The 22,381-nt window shown below is 37.1% G+C and overlaps 1 protein-coding gene across 8 annotated transcripts in view; it reads right to left on the bottom strand.

Annotated features, from left to right (window-relative positions):
* Nucleotides 1-22,381, bottom strand: part of ANO3 (anoctamin 3) — a 304,803-nt gene that overhangs the window by 179,750 nt on the left and 102,672 nt on the right. For all 8 annotated transcript variants that reach the window (XR_010389446.1, XM_064512865.1, XM_064512866.1 and 5 more), the window contains exons 2-3: nt 1,690-1,896; nt 645-716 (exon numbers count right to left, since the gene is read on the bottom strand). Coding sequence is in view for 7 of the 8 variants with exons in the window: in XM_064512865.1 (XP_064368935.1) it covers nt 645-716; nt 1,690-1,896 (279 nt within the window). In the remaining variant the exon portion in view is untranslated. The remainder of the gene's footprint in view (nt 1-644; nt 717-1,689; nt 1,897-22,381) is intronic.

The raw sequence follows: 22,381 nt of genomic DNA, 5'->3' as shown, positions 1-22,381 counted from the left end.
TATGCCCCAATAACAGCTATTTTTTCTGCTTTTCTTTTTTCTTCCAGAATGGAATAGCTTTTATATGTAAATACCTAAAATAAAAGTAACACTGCTTTTGTCCATAATAACAATAACAACCACAGACACGACATTCCTGAACTACATGAATATATAAGGAAAAAAAATTTGCAAAGGAATTTTAAGTACACACCTCTGAGTGACAGTACTATGAAGGGCTGCCATGGAAAAAGCTTGTATGGAATATATGAAAAATATCACAATGCATAGATGGACTTGAAAGGACTACAAAAAAACAACTGAAACAGCTATATGTCAGATTTTGGAGACTAATGCCTCCTCTCTTAAAAACTCCCCAGAAATTTTAAACTTGACAAATTTGAAAAATTGTCAAAAGAAAAATAGAAGCTACTTCTCTACATTGTCCCTACTCACCGTAAGCCTAAAAGGTGAGAGGGTATTAGAAAGCTTTATGAAATTTCTCCTTTAAAATATGTATGAGGGCATACATTTCTCTAGTTACATTCTCCTCTTCCAAAAAACATAGAAGTTCAGGATAAGCATAGGCTTTCCATTATTAAACACCGCAAATGTAATTGAAGTATCACTAATTTATTACTATCTCAGTTCAGGTATAAACTTACCTAAAAATGGATCACTGTATTCTGTATTAGACAGTTTGAGCAAGTTGTTTTCCAAAGTCTCCATCACTTTAGCTGAAATAAACACAATATTCCTATTAGCATACACGTGTATTCTGTAAAAAAAAAAGATACACTTTTTATAGCTGTCAGTGAATCAAAACAAAAACTTTAGGCTAAGATTTTGAACAGTATTTTCTGTTGGTGGAAAGAAAAGCATGATCACTGTAGCAAAGACTTTGACTCCCCTCCCGAGAGAAGTTCGATTCAGTGAAATAACTTACAACAGTAATAAAAATAAAGCAAGACTTCTCCATATTTAGTAGCAGAAGCCAGTCAATTTAATCTAGCTTATAAACGTTCACGTAGAGTCAACAATAGTGTGTGGCACTAGCAGGCAATAGGGGACACACACTGTGACTGGGATCTCCAAATACACCAAGCTCTGCGTTAATGCATGATTTATCTGCTAAAATTTAACTCCTAAAACAGAAATAGTTCCTTTGCCCAACACGAGCTAAAATTCATAGGGATTTTCTCTCTTTTCTCTCATTCTCTCCACACCACTCCTTCCTGTTTCTGGCACTTATGCATGAACCAGTCTGCACCTGCATTTCAGACAAAGTTGTGTATTGCAGAATTCCCAATGTTCATTTTTTCTCTCTTCTCTACAACAGATTACAGAAACCTTCACACTGTTCTCCAGCATATGTGCGTACTTTCTTGTTTTGTTTTCGGTGAGAAGGAAATAAGCTTGCAAATCAGAAAAAGAAAAAACGAATTTTTTTTATGCCTCACTTCAAACGTTACAGAAATTACGCTGGAAAACTCAGTATTGTGGTTCTTTAGCTGTTGTATGCATCTGTAATCATCTCTCCAAAAAGCTGCAGATGTCTAAACAAGTCAAAGCTTATCAGATGCCCCTGTAATTTAATAAAAGATGCTATAAGATTATATCTAAGATACCACAGGACTGCAAATAACGTTCCCCGAGATCCCTTCCAGCCCTAAAGCTGGAACAAGCCCCTGAAGGACAACAGCCTCCTACCTCGCTCTGACACGACATCCACTGTAGCTGTCGATGTCCCCGCACTTAGAGGCTGAGGCTGGGGCTGCACACGGTTTGGCTGCAGAAATGACGAATGTTTCGTCAGACTCTGAGGATGTGTTTGGCTCTGGGCTAAGCATGGCATAGATCTTCTAGAAGGTTTTAATGGATGCTCTTTCACTGTCTCACTCTTGCTTGTATTCATGCCTGAAAAACCCAAAAGAAAAGGAACATGAAGCTCTGCAGTATTAGAGAGTAACAAAGTCATACTGATAATTACGAAAGTGGAGGGTGTTCTATCTACTTGATAAGTAACTCTTCAACTGAAAAAAAACTTTTAAAAAAGTTAAAAGCAAATTAAGTTGCACAATAGTCCTGTGAGGAAGTTTGGTACTTTTACATTTTTGTGGAAAGTAAGGAGAAATGCAGAGGTTAAGGATCAGTACTTTAGCACAGGCACTTCCCTTTCATTGGCAGAATTTTGGTTCCTGCAGTTGAAACGCAGGTTGGAAGACTAGGTTCTTGTTTCCCTATGCATCTGACTGAAGAGATAAAGGCAGCTGGAGATGTAAATCTACACAGGTGAATCTCTTGGAGAAGGTAATTTTAAACTTGCTGATGGATGTAGAGTTGGGAACAGAATCCAGGAACTCTCTATCCACCCTTCTACCAAAACTGGACAATTTGAATTCACAATGTTCTCAATCTTACCATGCTTTCGTAGGTATGTCATACAGCCATTAGGAACTACGTGACAGAATCTAGCATTATCACATTACTGCAATTTGCCAAACAAAACTTCAATTCAGTGGTAGAAATGAATGAAAACCTGCACACAAAGAAAAAAACCTCAAATACAAGCAAAATTGTTCAAAAAATTTCTGAAGGATTCATGAACACCTTCTCCTTTGAAATACAGCTAAAAGGTTTGTGACTTATGGTGAATCTATTAGCTATTTCTGGTTTTACTTAGGGGACACACATGCATTTGGGTTTTCACACGCATTGCCTAGCTTTTAGGTTCATGGGCCTATATATAGACACACGCACTGGTCAACTGAGTGAGGGCACTGAGAATGCTTGAAAAATCAGATTGTCAGTTAAAGGAAAACATGCGATTTGGGGATTATAATCTTTTGCGTCAATTAAAAAATTCCCTGTTGAGTTTCTCCCATCAGAACATTGAAAGTCTATGTTTCCAAAACGTATCTCACAAATTTTTGATAATTAGAAAGTTGCCTATTGCATCTCCTCACACAAATATTTTGAGTATTCCCACTGTGCTTCTACAGTGGGATACAAATATTTCAAGTATTCCCACTGTGCTTACACAGGACTGCTAATGCAAAAAACATATGGTCATCAGCCGTACAAGCCCTCAGTACCCACTTCTAATTAACAATTAATGTATGTAAATTCAGACCATAAATAACATCATATTTTAATGACAGAAGACTATAATTAATATCAAAAGTGGGATTTTTCCAGGAAAAAAAGATTTTTTCTACTTTCTAAGTTATTGCTGACCTTCAGTTTTTGTTATCTGTTTCTTATTATTACACTAACACATATTGTGTGACTTCTGTATTAATGTATTGAAAAGGAACTGACAGATATCCACTAGCTTGAAAGTATAGGGAGTTTGAAACTAAAATATTTTGCTTTATTAACTCTATTATCTTTCTTGTGCTTTTTGTGACAAACACACTTTAACGTTTACTATTTTATTTGTCTTTTTGGAGGCATCTGAAAGCAACTGCCAGCTACAGAAGAAAACCTTCTCTGAGAATTGCACTTCCTAGAGACCTACTGCCTAGAAGAGAAAGTCTGACTGAAAACTCGGGACTCATTTTTCCTGTATTAAAGGCAAATTAATTTGTGTCAAAGAAACAAGCAGAGGTTTGATCCTGTACTTAATGTAAGAACTGTTAAAAACAATAAATCAAACAACAAAAAAATCAGAAAAAAAGGGAATAGAAAGGTATGATTAGAAAGGAAAAATAATATATGATCAAGTCAAGCATTTTCTCAGGCGCTTATTTAAAATGTACAATTTACCTCTACGTGGATTTTTGTTTTCATTTCCTCCATAGGCTGAAGCCCGTAAAATACTTTTTCTACTACGCATTTCACTTTCATCCTGATATACATTATGATAACTTCGATGTTATCTTTTATAATAGAACAGTTTTCTAACAAACACATAACACCTAGTTCTCCTGTTGTCCACATGTAAGTGCACCAAATTGTTGTCACAGCTAACGAGTAAACTTTTAATCAGCTTTGGAAAATATTGAAAGAAAATTGTCTTTCCTATTGATCTGATTTGATTCTTCCAAGACTTCCTATCTGAAATTTTTCTTCACTGAAATGAAAACCTGTGATTGTGGAAAAATTACTTAGTAATTATAATACTGAATCTACTTCAGTGCATTTTAGCAAAAATGCGCTATGAAATTCTAAACATCTAAATCAGCTGATCTAGCACTACCTTGGTTAGCAATAATTCACTTTTCAAAGCAGTATGCACTATTCCAGCACATTTTGTCAGTATGACTGGTTATCTGTTCTGAGAAGATGGTGATAATTATTTCCTTTCAAAAAATATGCAACTATCCTTTCAGATGATAATTTTACAACTGTTCATCCCATTTCACTCCCATTTTAGATTTCTTTCCCACAATCTCAGGAGGTTCTCAGGCAAATTAAATGTGTCTTAATACTTGCAAAAATGGGACAATACACAGCTATCATTATCCATAAATGTGTTTCTTACTCCACTTTAAAAATTACAATTATATATGTTTCTAAATGCATTTAATGTATATCAAATAATGAATTATTCAGTAAGCATTATTGAATAACAACATGAATTTATGATTGTGGCTCTGTGACAAGTGTTGTATTGTATTTACGACAGACAATGGCTACAAGATGTCAAATTTTTGTTGCACACTATAATTCTATTCAGGGAATTGCATAGTATACTAGGCCATTCTGGTGTTTAGTGCAAACAATGCCTTATAAGCATTATAAACGTTTTAAATAAATTTATTGCTTAAAGGCTCTTATAGACAATAAGGTATAAATTTAATAAAAAATTAATGGAGCTAAAACACAGATGCTGAGGGCATTCTATTCGGTGAAATATTTACGCTTTCCTTTCAAAGTCACAAAACAAACTTTCCCTTTGCCATTATGGAATTACATTATTGCTCTTATTTGCTTCACCTACTGGGTATCCTTTGTGAAAAAGCATTGTAGAAGCACATGGTAGGAGAAAAAACACATTCAAAGACATTAGAACAGATGAGACAATGCTTTGGGAGAGGGAGAAAACCCTACCCTCATACACATGATTCCAAGATACAAGGAAATTAAGTAGCTTTCCTAACTTTATACAGAAGAGAAACTCCTTATTACACATCTTCACACTCAATACAGGTCCTTCGTGCACACCATCCTTGTAAACATAGAATAATTCAACACTGGGCAGAGTCCAAGTCCATTAGAGAGCTGAATGTGGTGTTCGGCTCCACAAGGGACAGGATTTGTTTCTCATGCTTGTGCTTACAGCTGACGCTACAGCCCGGGAACCAAGGGGTCAGGCAGCGTGGCTGGAGCTGGAGGCATCCCACCAGCCTGGGCAACCACGGAGCCTGCTCAGGGGGCGACAGGGCTGGGGAGCAATGGAGGCACCACATCTCCAAGCCGACCTGCAGCTCCTCTATGGAAAAAGCAGGCAGCCAAGCTGCAAATATAGCAGAAGGAACTTCCAAGGGACTTGAGGCAGCTCCAAGGGTTGGGTTTTCCTGCCCCCCCCCCTTTTTGCCCTTGGGCAAGTGATCACTGCAATTAAAAAAATGCAAATATATTTGTACATATTTGCCTAAGTCTCCCACTGCCCTCATTAATTCAGCAACTAAGCAGATGACTCATGTGAATTTCTTCATTTTCATGAAGACTACAATTGTTTTCAAAATTCACAATGCATCTTCAATCATAAATGGATTGTATGTTCAGAAGTTAATACCAGAACTTTTTGCTAGTCTCCTATTTAAATGCCTCAAGTTGTTCCACCACAAGCAATGAACGCAGTGTGACTTCTGAGGGACCCTGCCTTTCCTGTCAAAATGAACTACATGCAAACACATCACAGAAATCAAATCTAGTCCCCAAAGTATCTGGGAAATCTTTGTGAACAAGGATATTGAAATAACCAAAGATTACAAATATACATTAGTATCACCTGTACCAGAAATATAAAGCAGACAAAACAGATACAAAGTATCTGTGATTTCCAAGCCAAGCAAAATTAAATGCATGATTTCTGTTGTGAAGAGCGCTAAAGCCTTCTGTTTGTACAGGATCAGCAGATCTTCCATGATTGCTGTACAGTGTCAAAGCTCCTTAGAAGATCTGTACAGGAGTCTGTTTAACTACACCTTTTCTTCCTGACAGCACAACTAACTCTGCAGCATCTTCTTATAAATCTTGGTCTCTTAGTGCTGTACATTACCTCTCCCCCTCTGCACTGGAAAGAAATAGGTAATCTAAGTGCTTCTGCTGCTTGGAGTGCCACCAACATGTGAGGAATTAACCACAATAAAATCTGTGTCGCTTGCAGAAGAACGATGCTGCATTCAGCAGGTCTCCCTCTCATCCAAACCTCGACACAGGAGTCCACAGTGAGGGTCCTTTCATTAGCCGGATATCCCTCATGTTTAACTGTAACAGCTAAGACTTAGAAGTGCCTTTTATGTTAAAGCTTCCTGCGCTCACAAGTGTGTGCTTTGCTTCAGTGAAGTGTTGCTCTGTCAAGAAATGCAGAACTTCATTAGTCCACAGAGGACAGTTCTTCTACATCTGCAACACAATGTAACCGTTCTCAGTCGGAAGAATTAAATATTAATTTCAGGTAAAGGTAAATGGAGGCAGCCTTCTGTATGTCTCACCACAGGTCTTTAAATAGCTATAAGTGGAAAGGACTCAGCTTCTTAATGCTTCTGAAATGCACGCTCTGGGCCACACACGCTGCGGTACCATGCTGAAGCACGGACGATATTCCACCCAGACAGAGCAGCACCACATAACGTGACCACTCTGCTGCTTCCAGGTTTCCCTGGAAGTATTCTTTATAGTTCTTTGTAATGGGACATGATCATCAGACCAGCATTTACAGTGCTTAGAGCAATGGAAAACACACAGTTCTATATGAGAGATGTATTTTGTAGTTGTCCTGAAGGCTTTAAAGATCAATTTCTTACGCAGTGATATCCTGCCAGTAATCACGGACCACAGTGCATAATCATTGCTGTTTGCAAAGACAATGTTTCTCGCATCCTTATTCACATCACTGTGCAAAGCAAGACGAATCACCTTATTACCAAAGAAATTTAAGTTAAAGCAGGTAGCACACTGTCGTTCAATTTTAACAATAATTTAAGTATTACATAAAAAAGTATAATTATTTTCTGAGGCACTGATTTGTTTTTGATGAAAATTACTCCCTTTTGCTCTTACTGTATATTTCTCTACCTGACTTCAGACAGATATCTTAATACAATGTTGCTTCTGCTTGGAGACAGCCAGTCACAGCAAAATAAACTCCAAGTCCATCTGCTGTTACTCTGAATGTATGACCTGCTTTGATGACTTAAACTTAACAAGTTAATTCAGTCTCTGGTAGTGTCTCCAAGTCCAGGTCTGTGACATGCTGCTGTGGTGGCATTTGTCCTTGCATGCCAATGCTTATTCAGCTCTGGCATCCAAACCGCTGTGGTTGGCCTGATAAACTGAGTCACTAAATTGAATTACTGAAATTACTTCTATTCCTTCCTCTCTTCTGTGTAGGCGTTGTTTCTAGAATCTGTCTTTTCAATTACAACTTTACCACAGAGACCTTGCTTGGTCATGGATATTTGGAATCATAATGAAAGATATGCCAACATTTCTCAAATTTAAGGGAAACAGGGGATTTGAAGGAAGAAGCTCTTGTTAATCAAATAAGCAAAAGTATTTGAATGTGCTGAATATGGCAGTCATTCATATTAAGGCAGCGTTAGTGTTGCAGCCAAATGGTCGAAACACAGAAACAAGAGGGCTTTCAGGCATGCGAGCCCACGACCTGAGAACAACAACACTTTTTTTTCTATTCCAAATGCATTCATTGGGTCTCTCCCCACGAAGCACTGCCCCAGCACTTAACATGAGTGTAGAAATGAGATTCAATTGAGAGAAGAAGGTGGTTAAAGTCTATGGTTTAATCATAGACTTAAAGGACCCTGCCTTTTATTTTAGCACTTTTGCCTTAGAGAGTATTTTTTCCAAGGGGAAGCTGGGGATTCCCATTATGTAGGCAAATCTCTAGGTGGCTCAAAGCCAGAGTAGCCAGCTGCACGACATCTTCTCCTCACCTCCTGGCAGAGCAGGCAGGAAGGATGGAGCTGGAGGATGAGGAGCTTTTCTGATTGTTTAATCAGTATGCACAATTTAATGCATGCTCAACATTATGCCAATCCAAACTGGACTCCAAATAAAGCCAGCTGTCATGTGAGTCCAGGTTTTGGCTGATAGGAAAAAAAATAAATAAAGGAAAACATTTCCCATCACTCATTCTGTGAAATATGGTTGATCTTTCTGTTATTATTAAAGGAAAAAAAATGCATTTGTTCCTAGTTTTACACAGGGCAAGTTTGTTAGGTTGCATATTTACTGTTAACCTAATGCGAGAAGCACATTTAGCAAGACTAATTCTAAGGCTAATTTCTAAAAGGATAACCCAGTAACTACTGGCCTTTTAATCCAGTATAAAACTTAGCATACAAGAGGAGTAATTAGTATAAAAGTCAAATCAATAGCATTAACTTTATAGAGATACATTATATAACAACATCCAAAATCAATATCCTCAACATATAGGTCTTATCAAAAATTTATGCCATACAAATTTGTTTGATAAAGATAACTTCTTAACTGTAACAAACTTCTGTAAAGCCATAGGCTTCACATATCACGCATCATTCTGATTAAAATCAACATCAAATGTTCATCAGTTTCTCAGTCTGTTTAACGTGTGTTTTATGAATAACATTTGATGTTATTTTTCAAGTGTTTTTGTCAGTGGGATCATCATAATTAGAATCTTCAGTCAAATAAACTATGAAGAAAAGCGCAAGCCTTAGTTGTCATGACTTTTAAGTTCAATTTGAAAACATATTTCTACAGTATCAAGTATAAAACAGCTAGATTTTGAAGAGGGTGAGATAATGTAGTTTACAAAAATCAGTGGCTATAATACAATCTGACTGCTGAAGAATAACCTTACTCTGACTGGATACTGCAATCTCCAAAAAGAAATTTAGTTTATAATTACTCTATTAAATTCCAAAAGATAGTCAACAATAAAGAAACAATAAATTGCTTAAGAAACAGCAGGTATTAGTTTTCTATTTTATTGTCTCAACAAACATAAAAACTATTCAGTTTTTCATATTAGACTTGTATTTGATTAAGTTGGGAATGTACCTATACTTTCTTTCTTATACAAAATGTAGAACTGAATTGGGTAAGCTATGACTTCATTTTCTGTTTTTACAGCAAAAAAACCCCAGCAGCAAGTATCTCATTACATTAACACAGTACAAAAGGCTCAACCAAGCTAGAGAAAATTAACGAATCCCAACAGTCCTACTTGGGAAGAAAACAGAAACAATGACATAAACCAACAATGGGAGAAAACTGCCTTCAAAAATAAAACCTATTTCTCTTCAACACTATCAGTATACCATAACCCTCAATTTCCTAAAGGTAGTTTTTTAGATCACCTTCAGCTGTCTTTTCCATTGTGAAATGAATAGATCAATGTTATTCCAATTAAGCATTTCAAAGGTAGTCAAGAAATACATTCTGAGTAATCGTAAGTCTCTGTGCTGATAGTTTTCATTTTCATCACACACCACAAATAAAATTGATTTATGAAAGTGTTTATGAAATAATATGAAGTTTAATGATGTAATGAGCCATTCCTTTGAAGACTGTTTCCATTTAATACCATACATTTACTTATATTTTTTGCACTTGTAAGTATCATGAATAGAGGCACATAAACAATGAACTGTAAATTGGAAATGCCGTACTTGGGCTCGTTTTTTTCTCCAAAGTTAGACGGGTCAGAAAGAACTCTCAATCTTGAAGTGCAGAGGATGAAATGAAAAGGAATCGGTGGGATTACCTAAACACATTCTTCAATAAAATCCACATCATAGGACTTAAAAATATGGTGCTGATCAAATAGTGAATATTTAAAGAACACTGAATCCTGGTACAAGTTTCCAGTGATGGTTCATTTCCTACAGATCTTGTAAATTGCTCCAACGTTTTGTCAAGCTTCAGTTTCTAATGTTTGATTTTCACAGAATCACAGAATAGATGGTGTTGGAAGGGGCCTCCAGGGATCACGTGGTCCAAGTCCCCTGCTCACCTAGAGCAGGTAGCCCAGGACCACGTCCAGTAGGGTTTGGAATATCTCCAAGGATGGAGATTCCTCCAACAACCTCTCTTGGCAACCTGCTCCAGTGTTCAACCACCCTCACAGCAAAGAAGTGTTTTCTTATGCTCAAGTGGAATTTCCTGTCTTTCTGTTTGTGCCCATTTTATACGGCTTTATCTATTAGCTTAAGAAATAGAAAGCTATTACTTACTCGACTTCTTTAGTAGCCATAGATTTTGATACCAGATCAGTTTAATCTCCCCCCCCCCCTTTTTCCCCTTTCTGATGAGCTATTTAGAAAGAACTACTTCAGTATTTTACTGTAAGGAATGCTTAATGAAATCAAACATATTTCTTTTTTTTTTCTTGAGTTGACAACAGATCTGCACACAGCTTTCCAACAGCACTCTAACAGTGGCACCACAAGGGCTTAAAAGTCATATTAGCCCTTTGGGCTACAATTCTTTCATGGACACTGATTATCTTTTATAAATAGCTGCCCCTCATAAAAATCCTGGTCTGAGACACTGTTTCCCAGGAAGAGTTTCCAAATTCTGTACCGAAAAGCTTACTGTTGGCCTGCACTCAGTTCAGTAAGTGATTCGGTCCTCATGACCTCTGCATGCTAGTGTCATGTCATAATGCTTTTATATACTCTTCCAGGTCATTACTAAAATTACCAACTCGGGTTAAAAAATGATCCCTAGAGAACTCCACTGGGAAAGAAAGATGGTGAATAATGGTTTGACTATTTTTAATTTTAAGCTTTATATTCAGGTTTAATTTTTCATTTGATATTTCCATTAATGTGGAATTCTTTTCAGTCCCTGATGAAATCATCTTCACATAGACATTTTACGTTTGTGATGCCAATAAGGAGCAAGCCACTAACACAGTACACTAAACAAATTAAAGAATATCTAAGACATTGCTCCCATTTAAGTTATTACTGCAAACTAGACTTCCGTTTCCTTAACTTTGATTGTAAACTCTTTAAATAGTCATTGTCTTATTTCTGTCCTTACTATGGCAATTGCAGCATAAATACTTAAAACAAACACCCCCCCACACACACACACTATGATGCTCTCACAAAGAGAAGGAGAAATTACACCTCTTCTGTCACACCTCTCTCACTCTGAGGCCAGGAAAGCAGAGAGCTACGTCCTTGTGAAAGGAGCAGGAAATTCTACTTCTAGAGTTAAAGAATTGCTTACGAGCTGCACAAACCTCTCCTTTTAAATTTAGAAGAGGTTTTGCCTTACTCCCATATGGTGTCTATCAGAATAATGCCTGTAATGATCAACTGTAAAATTAAAATGAGGTCTATTATTTTAAACAGCTTTACCTTGATAAAAATTATGTAATTAACTCACAGGATGAGGCAAAAAATAGGAAGTATAGACATGTTTTCATTTGTGACTTGAAATTAGATATCTAGAAAATGTAGGAAAGCTGTCCCAAATTACAAGAATTACAGAATAACCACACTAAAGTGCCAAATTTCTAAGAGCCAGTGTATTGAAATGTGATTAGAAATCTGTTTTTTTTAAGGCAAACAAAGATGTTCAGCTCAGGAAAGATCTAAGCAGTTCTGTTACACCTTATGCTCAGAGAATTAGGAAAAACTGAAGGATTCTGTTAGAGACAACTACCACATGTAGGCCATAATGCTCTCACTTGAAGTCTTTTCGGCCTATATATGGTATGGACAGCCATATCTACAAAAAAAATGGCAGCATTCTCATCTAAGGACAACTTCATTACTACCTTTGGAATCATTATAAATCCAGATCAGTTCTTCACACTATTTTCTTGATTATGTAACAGGCTCCAAATCTGTTCTTTCTGTATATGTGATTGAGAACTGTTTTAGACTCATTTTCTCATCCTTTTCACAGGGAAATTACTTTTTACGAGAAAGATTATAGTTTATGGATTTTGAACAAGAGCCAAAATTCAAGCCAAAATGCAAGGAAAAAAGAGATTATTTGCATACGAAAATTGTATTCAAGTTAAACAACTTTTTTTAATGCCACATCAGTAAGACAGGATTTACGCCAAAGTGAACATGTTGCAGAGTACTACTTTCTTGGCGCAAAGCTCTGAGACTGTCTCATGACTGTTATGGTAAACAAGATTATTCTCTCCCCTGTCATAGCCTGCATTTAAGCATTTTTTAGTGTCTGATTTGCAGATAACAGACATATTTGACCTTTTCTGTCCAAGTTGGGGAGAAAGAAAGTTTTAAGGTAAGGGGCAGTTCAGACAAGCAGAGTCGATTTTCTTGTCAAGGGGGTCTACTTGCCATCAAAAACACCACTGAGAAAAGTAAATAGCTTTAAATAACAATTCCAGTCTAAAGCTTTATACAATACCTTTTATAAAGTTTACCTCTATGAATATTTGGTCTTACATCACTTAAACTTTAATTTTAACAGAATGAAATTGGTACCTAATAAGGAATACTTCTGATAAAAATAAAGCAAAATATTTTTGTGCTTAATTGAACATGGGAATTAAAAGGCTTCAGAAGGCTTCTGACTAGTCTGGAAGATCTCCAAAGCTGTAATAAACATATCTGCCAAAAAACATTAGAAATCCAACAAAATATTAATCTTTTTCTGAAAAAGCAGTAACATAGTAAATCTCCTGAAAGCTGTATTTTCTCAAAGTAGGCTCTTCCACAGACCCCATTCTTAAAATTCTTCTGAAAATGCCTTCTCAGAACAGCCTCAAGAGACCTGAAATGGTACAACTGAGCTGATTTAGCAACAACATAATGATGTGAAGGAAAAGGAAGAAAGTGCATTACGTCTTTTAATAGAGTAAGATGGTGCTTAAATGCACCAAGCATAAAATTAACAGGCATCAAGGGTCTTGAGCCAGATTATAATATTTATTTGCTAGCCCAAACAGAGGAGAATGAGCAACTTGACTGAATAGCCTAAAAAGGAATAAAACTCGGGATGCTGGTGCCTGTTCTCACATGTGTAAACCAGTGGCTTCACTTCCTTTTCACCTTTGGATGTGAAAGGTCTGACTGATAGCAACCAGCTTTCATAAGCAAGATAAATCACGAAATATCTTTACTCTCTCTGTGTTGTGTCACAGTTTGTCAGATTAGAAGTCAACAAATTAGAATCAGGGTCTTACTGCCTAATTCCCATCCTTAAAGATGCAGCAATAAGGCGCTGAGATAAGACAAAGAGCACAGTGTATTATCAAGCCACATTATTTTGTTTACTTAACTAAAAAGTAATCATGTTAACTTTAACTTTGTTCACCAACAAAAAGATCAAATTACTACTTACTTTTTAAGTCTTCAAAGTCTTAGCTTTCTGCGTATTTCATGGCAGAACAATATGTATAACCTGTATGAAATCTGCCTTAGAAAAAAGGACAACATGTTTTGTAGAACCAATCAGTGTTAAAAAGAGCTGTTTGGTGGGTACCATGTTAATAGCCCAGCACTCTGTAGACTTTTGTGAAAATCCCCCTGGATTTTAGCTCATTAAGAGAGCTGGACAACAAAAATTCATCTTGCAGATTACCTGGATTTGCATTTCAATTCCATAAATTGATCCCAAAGTAGGAAAAGCTACACACACATCAGGCACACAGTGCTGCTTCGAGTTTGGCTCTGAACAGTACTTAAGCATTTAACAACTTAGGAAAAAAAAAAGCGTATTTTTGCTCATCATCTTTCAGTGATAAGCAATATTGCTCTATATATTTTCAGTCAGATCTGGGAAAAAAAAAAAAAAACTTTTTCAGATTTTATTTACAAGGAAAGACTAGTTGCGATTTATAACAAATATCAAGCTCTCAGTTCTACACTTCCAAGTCAAAGGGACCTGCAAGTAGAACAATTATATTCCTTTGAAAAACTGATGCCTGCAAAATTTCAGATAGGAACTCCAGTTAGCCAGAAGGTACTCAGAAAGAACACTTGACTGCGGCTTACAGTATTTCCATTGGAAACTGGTTCAATGAAACAGACTACAAGCCTAAATTTGTGCCAGTAGAGAGAAGAGATTTCTTTTAGGATACTATTCTGCTATCGAATATACTTCAGTAATCATGGGAGAGTACCCATGAAATTAGTATTCTCAAAGAAAAATCCAAATTTGAGGAGGATTAGTACATGCTTGGCAGATGGATTGATAGATAGAGGAAAAGCAAAGAGATGGTGGAGAAATAAATATTACAAACTTTAAAGACTAATGAGTGAAAAAATATCAAATTTAACATTCCTTGGTGCCAACTGAAAAAATAGTTCTCTTTCTGTGCGTATTTTCACATTTTTCAATAACAGTAAGATGAAAAGAGAGCCAAGCAGACAGTAATTGGCAGTTCTGCATGGATGAACAATATAGCAGAAGTTAAAAGCACGGTACATTGCTAAAGACAGGCATTAGAATGGCTAGTCCTTTTGGAGAAAGTGGAGCATGCACGTTTAAAGCTGAGGATGGTAGTGTTTCATATGGCTAGGCAGGTGACAGAATACACAAGACAGAATAAAGCACTGCACTGTGAAACTAGCTATCTATTTTTAAATGCAAGTGTAAGTGCAACCTCAATGGACCTAAGAAATAAAATACATATAAATACTTACTGGAGAGAATAAGATGAAATTTGGTACAGGATAGCACTATCCTTAAATAAGAAAAAGGGAAAATAATACGGTGTAAAGAAATGGGAAAAACAGCATTCTCACTTTTGTGGATGTAGGTGTCACACTAAAGAGGCACGAAATGGTCCAAAATAAACACAAGATCTAAAAAGCAGTATCAAAGTAAACAAGCTAAGACAAGACGATTCAGAAAAAAATGATTAATTGCATTAATATTCTGTTTAGATTGAGGTGGTTTAAAAAAATGTAACTAGAGAATGCAAGCACTGTTGGTTTATCTGATTTGATGAGACTGTCTTGCTAATCCACTCTCCTATCTCTATACGAAATACTTATGAGAGAAGCCTGAAGAAATGACACTAAGCCAAGCAGTACCGAGAAGCCGGTTTGGAGAGATGTCTGCCTTCTTTCAGCCTCCAAGGGAGCCATGCACGCAAGCTCGAGGCAAACGAAAGAACACGCTTTCCGGGACACAACGGAACTTCTCACCACGGATGCTAAATTAAGTCAGGGCCAACAAAAAAAGCGTAAGTCAACAAATATATAGGACTGAAGAAATTTCAGCCAGTATAGTAAGGTCTTGCTTACTCTATACAAAGAGTATAAACAGAAAGTAAAGGAGAATATAAATAATCAATTTCAAAGTTCACAGGTTTAAGAAAGGGAGAGAGAGAACCTGTAACATTGTATAACTATAGTCACTTTTACTTGTCAGTCTTTGAAGTTTCAGCCTTTTAGTTCTTCCTTCATTCCTTTTTTTCCTTTCTCAATTCCTAATTCCAAGAAGATTCAATTCTAAACTTATCCTGTATCTAACACTACTTCGGTTATAAACAATAAATAAATTATTAACATACCATTTCAACTTCTCCCTTGCCACCATCCATTTTCTTCTCTCAGAACATAGGGCAAGGGCTAAGTTATTTCTTATAATAAGAAAGAATCATGGGAAGTTTCATTTTTGAAGGGGGTAATGACAGAACCCCCCATCCTTTATTTTCAAGTTATGTACTGCAATATGGCTCCCTGTCTGAGGAACAGGTCTGGCATTTACAGCATGATTGCTAACAAAAGGGCACCCGTTTTCAGCAGGGGGGCTTCACCCAGCCACTCGGCACGTCGGACACGCTCCTGTGCTTCGTCTGTCTCTCATCACCTGGCCAGGCAGCCGGCTCCCACGGCTATGGTGCCACTCCCAGAGCACCACCCAGCAAACAACCGAGCCACAGGATTCAATTTAAGCACATCACTACTCAGTTATACGCATTTTGAAGTCGTAGGATCTAAATAAGTTTATATTCTTTGCTGCACAACAGCCTGCACGGTCATGATATAAGTGCTGTTCCGAGTCAAGGCTTCAGGGTCAGGACCCAGTTACACAAACTGAAGGACACTCACCAACACCAGCCCCAGGCAACAAAATGCAAGCAGGTTTTATCTGGTTACTCATAGGCTGAATATCCATACACTATATGCATATTGCTAAGTAGGACCCTACACACCCCTCCAAAAACCTAAGCTTTACTGTAACAGCAAGTGAAACTTCAAGGTCATGTAATGTTTCCAAAGATCGTGCTTGACCATTTCACACTGCCTGTGCATCTACCCTGTATTACAGAAAAGCGCTGACAACTTCTGATGTGAGTTGTGCTACTGAAGACCGAAGGAGTGAGAAAGTTGCTTCTAATATATATCTCCTCATCCTTCGCTCATTGGCATGCAGTTGTTTCTCGATAGCTTGCAGTAAATAACAGCGATTGTATGCACATTATTTCAAAATGTTCCAGCATCAGAGGTGAATTACAAAACTGCACACCAAATAGACCAATGCCTAAAAACATGTATAGACCAACACCCAGGCACTTCTATTTCTAAGAGTCAACCGTCAGTTTCCTAAAACTTGGACCAAGGGCACCCATTCTCGTAGCAGGTAGCTGCCAGAGGCTGTCTCTTTGTTTCTTCTTTTTTGGGGCCTGTTTCAGCAACAACAAAAGAAGCGCTTCAGCTGTTTCAGGAATGTTAGGAAACATATATATATGCTAACGTTAGAAAAGTTGTTCTGACATTTTCACTGAAGAGCTATCTTGCCCACATGCTTTAGATGGGACTTATGAATTTGCAAGAGCCTTGCTCTTTAAATGTGCAAAAAATACACTCCCATTTGGTCAAAGTATAAACCCCTGAAAATCTCTAGCACACGCTAAATAATTTGTTCCAAAGGAATGTGCTTCATCCATTCTACGTTGCACATCTTTAAATTTACAGCATGCCTGAATTGGCAATGTGCAAGCCCATCGTTTCATCCAGCTTTATTGATACATGTGTCAGGGAACTCTGTGATGCCAAACTAAAAGCACACTCCTGGCACCCAGGAAGAATACAGAAAGAGAAAACATATGACTGCAATGAAACAGACTGAAAAAGGAATCCTGCTCAAAACATTCTGGAAATACCATGAGTATCACGAATACAAACACCGTTCACAGAGAGAATATAATTCTCTGAGAGAAGGCTTGCCTACATTAATTATTTTTCATGACCTCCTCAGATGCTGGGAATCTACAGACAACAGATTGTATATCAATGACTAGAAGGAACACAAAAAGACAAGCAGACAACAGTATGTATTTCCCAGGAATAAATCAGATCATAGTACCCTAATTTCCTTCTAAAATGAAATAATAGGCCTTGTGGAGGGAAGAGGAGCATATTAGATATCCTATACCTTGATTTTAGTACGGCTTTTGATTTTACCTTACATGGAATTCTGGTTTCAGAGACTATGCAAAACCTTTACAACCTGGATGGAAAAGAAGTCGGCCCGTACAACAAAGGTTAAAAAAATAAAAAATAAAAATCCTGGTTTCGTTAAAAAGGTGTGACTCTATAAATGGAATGAAATATTTAGCATCTCATTTTGGAAAGGAAAATTGAACACTGTGTCCACAAAGGAGCATAGGGGATGGAATTAGAGAGATTGCATATGTGACCAGCAAAGAAGCATTGAACAAACTGGGGTTGCGTAGTCAAGAGAAGAATGATTTTTCAAAGAAAGAAAAAAACCCCATGATAATAGTCTTCAAATACATAAGGAATTACCTCAAAGAGAAAAGGCAACCAACCTTCTCCCTGTATAGAGTGGTCAGGAGAAATACTAATGAGCTTAGGTTGGGAAAAAAAAAATACATAGTAGGAAAAATTTTGTTAACAAATAAGGAGATTTAGCCCTGTCTGACTGTCTAATAGTGTTTACACCCCTCCTCTTTCTTTTTTTTCCTTGTTTAGAACAGGTTGAAAAAACATCTGTCAGAAATAATACAGTAACTCATGGATGAGAAACTGCCTGGTGATCTCTTGAGGACCCTTTCAGTTCTATGGTACGACAGCCACATTCACGAAATGCTGCAGTAGCGTTAATAGGTCCCCTATTGATTTGAACACAGGGGAAACTCCTTGGATTTGTCTGCTGAGGGTACTTGTAGCAGCTCAGACTTCAGGAGGGTTTGCACCACCCTCCACAGAGCTTGCAGGTTCTCTTCCCAGTCAGCTGCACAAGAGCTGATTAAACACAGTACCACGTGCCGTATCTCATCTGCCATTTAGGCTGCAGAAGCCACTTAGGTTCTGGTATTTCTTAGCTGATTAGCACTGTACAGTCTACAAAAATTAGTAATAATGACATAGGGAAGGATTTCCAGTAATAATTAACAGTCAATACTGCATTATATTAAATACAGCATGAAAAATTTCAGTTATTTACAATTTGTTTTCATAATAAACAGTACACATATCCCTATCAACCTTTATAATATTTTAAGAGCTGTATCTGACTTAATAACGCCACGAACTCCTTGGCTTCAGTTCAACACACTGAAATCACATCTTCCAGTTTCCCTTTACTTGGCATTTGAAGCTTGAATTCATTATATTATGTTTATGATGCCTTCACCAGATGGCACAGAAAAGTTCTTCTTCAGCCTCTGGTACTCAAAATTACATAAAGTCATTAGTTGAGATGATTTGGAGAAATACAAAAGACTGCAGAAACTGAAGCAACCCATCCCTGCAGATGTGTTCACATGGTACTTTTAAGGATTTGATACAAGTAAAGTCATTCCGACAGAATGACCGGTTCTTTTAATAGTTCCATTAGGATTCAGAGCATCACCAAATTTATCTCAAAAACCAAAGCTGAGCTACAGGCTTTAACTATTTCAGAAGAAAATTGTGAAAGACAAAACAGATATTTAATATGTGGAGGGTTTTGCTCTTCTTTTCATTTTCTTGTGTGCTTCCACAGCTGAGGATCAGCCAGTTTTCCTGTTTGATTTACTTACTAGTTCCCTTCTACTTTCAAAGGAGACAAATGAGTTTGCTACTAAACCCTAAAATAAGCTAATCCATAATCACTGAAAATTTCTTACCAAGTTTCACATGAGGATTTAATGGCTCATCATGTGAAACAGTCAAATAATCCCTGGATTTAACAACCTCTAAATAAGTAAGAAAAATTTCTCATGTATATGAAGGGTAAACCCAATTAAAGTAAATCGATTCAAATCTGTTCAAGGAGAACTAAAGCACTGAATGATATTGAAATCACTCATGATATTTTAAACAAACATATAAAATGAAATTATTTTGCCCATTATTATGTGCAGATGGGTGAAGATAGGATTTAGACTCAGAAAAAATAGATTTCTTGCCATGTCTGTCACTTGCTTGATGAATGGTGTCTGATTAATCACATCACCCCTCTGTGCCTCCATTTCCCTATCTGAAAAATGGAGAAATACTACAGGCCTCTGTTATGAAGAATCAATTTCGATATATATTGATAACTATTTATTAGGGAAAAATAAAGGTTATAATGAATTTAGTTGTGTGTTTAATGAAACCAGCATTAAACTTCTGCTCCTCATATACATTTCTCCTTGTGTACAGTAGAGCTTAGCTCATTATTTGAAGACCAGCCAGAATCCCGGAATAGACAGCACTAGGAAAATACTACAATCCTACTCCCATATTCATATATTTTGTCTTTTTTTTAAGGCATATACATTTAAAGCTGTCAGTTTTACCTTTGGAAACTATGATTAAAGTTATCTTAACAGAAGACATTTGAACTTAGTTCTGATTTGAATTAGAAATCTTCAAGCCTAAATACAAAATAAACATCTTCAGGACATTCAGAACCTAAGTGCTATACAATAAACAACTTATCACAAGGTAATTCAGAATCTAAGTGCTGTGCAGGAGACAGGTAATCTGCAATGTCCTTCATGGAATGTTCAGAGGTAAAATCTGTTAAAGATGACTAGAGCATGCACTGAGCAACTGGGTTAACACTTGAAAAAAAACGGAGAGAATTGTGATGGATTTTTTCACTACTCCTCTGTCCATGATTGTTACCAGTTTTGCTGTTCCTTTTAATAGCATTAACAGTTAAAATAGCAATTTAGGAACAGATGATTATTTGTGTATGTAAAGCTTATTTCAGCCTACACAGAGAAGATCATATAGCTTAACATGTAAGTATGCCTTTCCAATCTAAAGTGAAACCAGCTGCCTCTTTTTCAGAAGCCTCCATTCCCACCCATCTGTTTTGCTCCTCTGCTGAAGGCTACTTACCCACTGCAAAGATTGAAGTATGCCAGCACTTAACCAATTCGGTAAAAAACCTGAAGTTTGGTGTCTAACCCACCTTCATTGTCTGTACCAGTAAAGCTGCCTGACTTTGTACTGAAGCAGCTGGAGCAGCAAATGTTCCCATTTCTAACTCTGCTGTGATGTTAACCACCAATCGTCACTTTTACACCCCCAAAGCAAGACCGTCCACAGGTTGTCACCCAGAGATACATTTTTGTTCCCCTTGACTGTGAGTCAAGTAATGGCACAGTCTGAGAGAGTAAATGTCTTCTGAAAAATAGTTAAGTGCGTGCGAAATGTATGTCTATTTGAGCATGTCTTCTACAGTATCAGAGCTTTCAACTTGGTGAAAGCAGAGGATCACTGAGGCTTACAGCACTAAGGATGATGTTACGCCGTAGCATAAAAAAAAATGGATGCCGTCACACAGAGGTGGGCTATTCTCAGCAAAATCTGTGTAGAAACAGAAAAATCAAGATGTCTTGTCTGAAACCAGCTGCCTTTTTCTGGAATACCTGGACTACTCCATATACTTTATGGATCATAAAGACAATTCAACCTAATTTGCTACCAAAGAGAGAATATTTACATGTTCCAGAAAGGGGTAAGCTTTCACAGTTTAAGCCCTGTTTGTTTTCTGATAATTTCTGCAAATAAAAGTTAGGTGTTGGATGCTGGTTTTATTTGCAGTGCAGTAGTAGCACTGTCTCTCTGCCCAGCCACCTGCGCACCAAAGGCTTGACAGCATCAATACATTAGTGTGCAGCCAGAAGAGGTCTGAAAAAGGAACTGCAAGTCTGATGGACTGTCAGCATACAGCCCATCTGTAAATACTACCACAATCGGTAAAGACTGCAGGGAAGTATAATAGAGCGCTCATGGGGAGAAAACACAATTACAAGAGAAAACAACAGAGTTGTTCTAACAGTCATTTCTTATTTAGGACTTATCAGGTTCAGTGAGCTCCAGCATTATTATTTTTTTTATTGGTGAAGTAATAAGAGGAGAAAAAGTATGCTCAGATGAGTAGCAGGAAAGGAGAAATGCCTGTATTAAATTTGAGAGGTTGTATAAATCCAATCATCCCATTTACTGTCAGACCCCTCCATTACTACAAAGAAAGAAACTATATTCTGGATGGCTTTTAAAATCAAATATGCATGCATTTTTCAAGTTCTTTTGTTCTGAATGACAGGTCAGTAGATGGAATTGTGTGGGCACATGCTTTTGAGAGAGAGAATGGGAGCTGGTGTTTGGCCCTCTGCCAGAATATCTTTAAAGTCTGTTCGTTCTTTTGTAAATGTTAATATCACCCCTGAGGACACTTTCCTGTTATTTTGACCTACAGTTGCTATTATGTAACTCATTCTTTTATGTTTTCCTCCTCTAACTTTGAGTAAGGTAGTTCTGCTCAGATCTCCCAGTATCTGTATAAATGATTATACTTGCCCTGTCATATAATTCTTTTATGTGCTTAGATTTGAACCAGTGACAGACTGCTGCTTGGTGTCTGGGAAAGAATACTTTGCATGCTAAGCACATTTCTGAGTAAAGTAAGACACATCTGCTTTTCGGATATGGTATTAAACAGTACTCAGACTGGCAATTCCCACTTTGCTGGTACCTTGTTTTTGCAAGAAATTGGATGAGATGTGTCATGTATGATAAAGGTGGAATGAGGTATTATAAATGATTACTATTATCTGGGTAGGGGATACAGTACTTCTGCAGTATTTCATTAAACATCCTATAGATTTGAATGAGAATTAAAAAAAATATCTATTTACATGACTGCAACATGCACTTGTTGCTGCTTTTCTTTTGTGATACCTTATACAGTACAGGGAAGCCTCAGTTGTCTTTTAGCTTTTTATTTTTTAAGAACTACTCAGTCAGAAAACACCTTGTATTATATT

The sequence above is a fragment of the Dromaius novaehollandiae genome, chromosome 5 (genome assembly GCF_036370855.1).
Source record: "Dromaius novaehollandiae isolate bDroNov1 chromosome 5, bDroNov1.hap1, whole genome shotgun sequence".
Lineage (NCBI taxonomy): Eukaryota > Metazoa > Chordata > Aves > Casuariiformes > Dromaiidae > Dromaius > Dromaius novaehollandiae.
The sequence above is the reverse complement of the archived record's forward strand: the minus strand, read 5'-3'. Positions and strand labels throughout refer to the sequence as shown.